The 3,557-nt window shown below is 35.0% G+C and overlaps 1 protein-coding gene across 1 annotated transcript; it reads right to left on the minus strand.

Moving 5' to 3' along the window:
* Positions 1-2,869, minus strand: LOC142641102 (ferritin-3, chloroplastic). Its single transcript, XM_075815487.1, has 8 exons — positions 2,410-2,869; positions 2,203-2,286; positions 2,042-2,102; positions 1,849-1,936; positions 913-974; positions 729-794; positions 396-459; positions 1-277 (listed from the first exon to the last, which is right to left on the minus strand). The coding sequence occupies exons 1-8, from the start codon at positions 2,745-2,747 to the stop codon at positions 237-239; spliced, it is 804 nt and encodes a 267-aa protein (XP_075671602.1). The 5' UTR covers positions 2,748-2,869; the 3' UTR covers positions 1-236.
* Between the last annotated feature and the right edge of the window lie 688 nt (positions 2,870-3,557).

The following is a 3,557-nucleotide window of genomic DNA, read 5'->3' on the forward strand; positions in this document are numbered from 1 at the left end:
TGGCATTGATAAACTTTAACATTTTATTTATTAAGAAGACTAAAATAAGTCCAAATGCATTTTTCCTTTTTTAACCTGTCACAAAATTTTAACCACAGCATCTCTAAATGAAAAACTTCTACATGAAAGACTGCACAGAGCCCTCACAGCATCTTTACATGAAGAACTACTAACATGAAAGACTGCATAAAACCCTCACGAAAAAAGTAAACATAAAGTAATGAAATGATTTATCATCAAGCCTCGTCAAGCAGCATCTGATCAAAGTGCCAGGTTCCTGAAAACCGATAAAACAAACCACAGCTTAAGAGGACAAAAAAAGACAGAACTAAACTGAATAATAAGATAGTGAAAGGAAAATGTAGTGAAATAAGTGAGAGACTGAGGATTCCTACCATGCCCTTTGCCCACTCTTCTCAGCTGAGCAACATATTCAGAGATCTTCTTGATGGCTTCCACCTAGAAAGAAACCCCATCAGGCCAACATCAAAGTTATGTACCATATATTTCCCATAGTGTCTTCCATGCTGACACTCGTATGAATAAATTTCGAATATAGAAAACAACCAAACCTTTTTTGGAATCAGCTATGGATCCTTAATAGACTAATCAATGTTGACACACATAGGTTTCATCATTTTATTCTATCCTAAACGATACTCTTCATTACTTCCTTATTTGACATGTGATTTTTAAAGCAATACATTTCAATAGAGAAAAAAATTTACCTGCTCAGTTAAAAACTCGCTTTCAACAAAATCTACCAAATGCACATCCTTGTTCCGATCAGCCACCTGTTGATCAAGTCAAGAGCTTTAATCAAAATTTTGCACTTGCTTTGGGTTAAACAAAGCAAATGAAGTGCACTACTCAAACAAAGCAAAGAACAAGAACAAAGGAAAGATGCATTACACTGTGTAAGTTGAAGAGTTTCTCATTTGTCAGTTTCTCCAAAGACAATGCAAGCTCCATAGCTGAACCAAGAAAAAGGATAACATTAGTGCTGACTAATGTTTGGATTCAGAAATTCCATGGTTTGTTTGGATAGAGGTATTTAAAGAGAAGGACTTGTATTTCAATATATAGTCTGAATGTTCCATTGATGAAATTAAACAGATTATTTTATCTTTATTTATTTTTTATTATTCTTTATGAGTACAATTTTTGAGCTTTATTAATATATAGATTTGAAATGACTAGGATAAGATATTATTTCAAAATTTGAAATTCATAAAATAATTGGTAGATTTAAAATGATCAAGATAACATGTCGATTCAAAATTTGAAATTCATACATCACAAGCGCTTTTGTTTGTGCAAAAATTTTCAAAATTCAAACCATCTTGTAATAAAGTTATATCAATCAATATACACTTGCTATTTTTCTTCAAATCCCTTGCTTTTAAATCATCAAATTCAAACACAACCAAAATGTATTTATGCTACATACTCATGGAAGCTTTATGGTAAATGTAGTCACTTATATAAACTCCATCCATTTCAATTTTCTAACAAGCATATACTCTTAAGAGATGCAGCAATGAAAAACCAGATATTATAGACAAACTCATACAAAGCAAACAAGTAGGGCCAGTTGTTCAAGGCCAATGTTACAGTACACATATTGGACGCCAAAAGTTCTTTACTCTTAAGAGATGCAGCAATGAAAAACCAGATATTATAGACAAACTCATACAAATCAAACATGTAGGGCCAGTTATTCAAGGCCAACGTTACAGTACACATATTGGACGCCAAAAGTTCTTTTTTTAACCTCAATATATCAAAATGTGTAATTGAAAGCACAGTTTGACATGAAACATATAAGATAGGCCAATGAAACTATACCATATAAGGCATCTCCCTTCTCTGCATGATCAAATTCAGATAAAGGCATCACTATAGACTGCAGCCTCACTCTTCCACCCCGTTTGTTCTGAGGATTTCCCAAACAAAACAAAACCACAAGTCAGATTTAACCCAATAAATAAATAAAAATAAGTACAAAATCACAACGTATTAAAAACAATAAGTCAAAAACCTGATATTCCATGAATTTCTCAGCATGATCCCTTTCTTCTTCACTGGATTCCTTGAAAAACCTGTTTACAAAAAACACATGAGCCATAAATTATACACAAATTTGCAACAGATAATGTGATAAAAAATGAAAATTGAATTGACTTAATTTTACAAGCTTACTTGGCAATACCCTTCAGCGCAACGTTGTCCCTATCAAAGTAGGCATACATGGCATGGTAGACATACGAAACATTGTATTCCACGCTGTCATTTTGACAACAAGAAACGAATTGAAATCCAAAACCCAACACAGAAAATAACCATAAAGTCACAATCTTTCAGACTGAACAGTAAGAAACAATTTCGAAAAAAATAAAAAAGACCCACTTGATCTGTTCGTTAATCGCGGCCTCACATTCATCCACAAATTTCTGGCGAGCGAGAGAGAGTTGTGGAACAGTGGGAACAAGATCGAGCTCTTTCTTAACCTCTTCAAAGGGCTCAAACACCACACCGATCAGAGGCTTGCTATTCGCACCACCCTTTGTAGCACACACCACAGCGTTGGTGTCTCTTTTGGCTGGAGAGAAACGCAGGCTCGAAGAAGCCAGAGCAGCCGAAGAGTTCAGAGGAGAAAAGGAAAACGAAGATGATTGTGACAGAGGAGACAGAGTTTCCACATGTGGGTTCAAGAGAGAACACGATGGAACAGTCTTGAGAAGCATGATTTCGAAGAGAGACACAGAAAAAAAAAAAAAACAGAGTGATACAGAGTGAAACAGAGGAAAGGAAATGAAATGGAAGTGTTTGTGAGTGTTGAGTTTGTGGTGAAGAGGTGAAGATAGATAGGTATGTAGTGGGGAAGAGTGAGGTTTATAAGGGAAGGGAAAGATTGATGTGGGCCATTGGATGGCGTTACAAGTGGACGGATGAGATTGAGAGTTATATATGGGCGCGTGTTGAGCTCGTGGTCAACCTGGCTGGTTGATTACTTTGTGTCATGCCATTATTGTTGTCGCCTAGAATCCGAAGGAAATATCGGGAATTCTGGTGTCCAGATGCAGAGATCAGAGAATGGTGGGAAATTGTTGTCAAATACAGTTTTTTTTTTTTTTTTTTTGGGTTTCAAATTTTGGATTCATGAACTGTCTGTTACAACTTACAAGCTGTTTGTTTCTTTTGGTAACTTTCAAAAAGTTTGATAGCAACCAAAAGATAGGACAGAAAGGTTGGGAATCTTTTTTTTTCCTACTTTTTAGGTTTTGTTTGGTTTCGAATAGATTATAAAAGGGTGCGGAGAATCTGGAGATACTTGCTAGATGTCGTACCATTTAAAAATATGAGGTTTGTTTCTTGATAATTATCCATTATTATTCATTCAAATTTTTTTTAGAAGTATTTCAACCTATAATACCCGTTCTTGATAATAACTTTTTATTATAAAACCAAGATGCGAATCAGTTTTGGTGTAGATGGAGATTGAACCCCAGATCTCTTATACAACTATCAGAGAATTTACCAGCTGAGCTGACTGA

Source organism: Castanea sativa, chromosome 6 (genome assembly GCF_040712315.1).
Source record: "Castanea sativa cultivar Marrone di Chiusa Pesio chromosome 6, ASM4071231v1".
Taxonomy (NCBI): domain Eukaryota; kingdom Viridiplantae; phylum Streptophyta; class Magnoliopsida; order Fagales; family Fagaceae; genus Castanea; species Castanea sativa.

Bases quoted from the DNA above. Each gene is read 5' to 3' on its own strand.
- LOC142641102 (XM_075815487.1), bottom strand. From the start codon at position 2,747: ATGCTTCTCAAGACTGTTCCATCGTGTTCTCTCTTGAACCCACATGTG. The intron at 2,103-2,202 runs GTAAGCTTGTAA...TTTTGTAAACAG, and splicing joins GCGCTGAAGGGTATTGCCAA to GTTTTTCAAGGAATCCAGTG. The intron at 278-395 runs GTAGGAATCCTC...ATCGGTTTTCAG, and splicing joins AAGAGTGGGCAAAGGGCATG to GAACCTGGCACTTTGATCAG.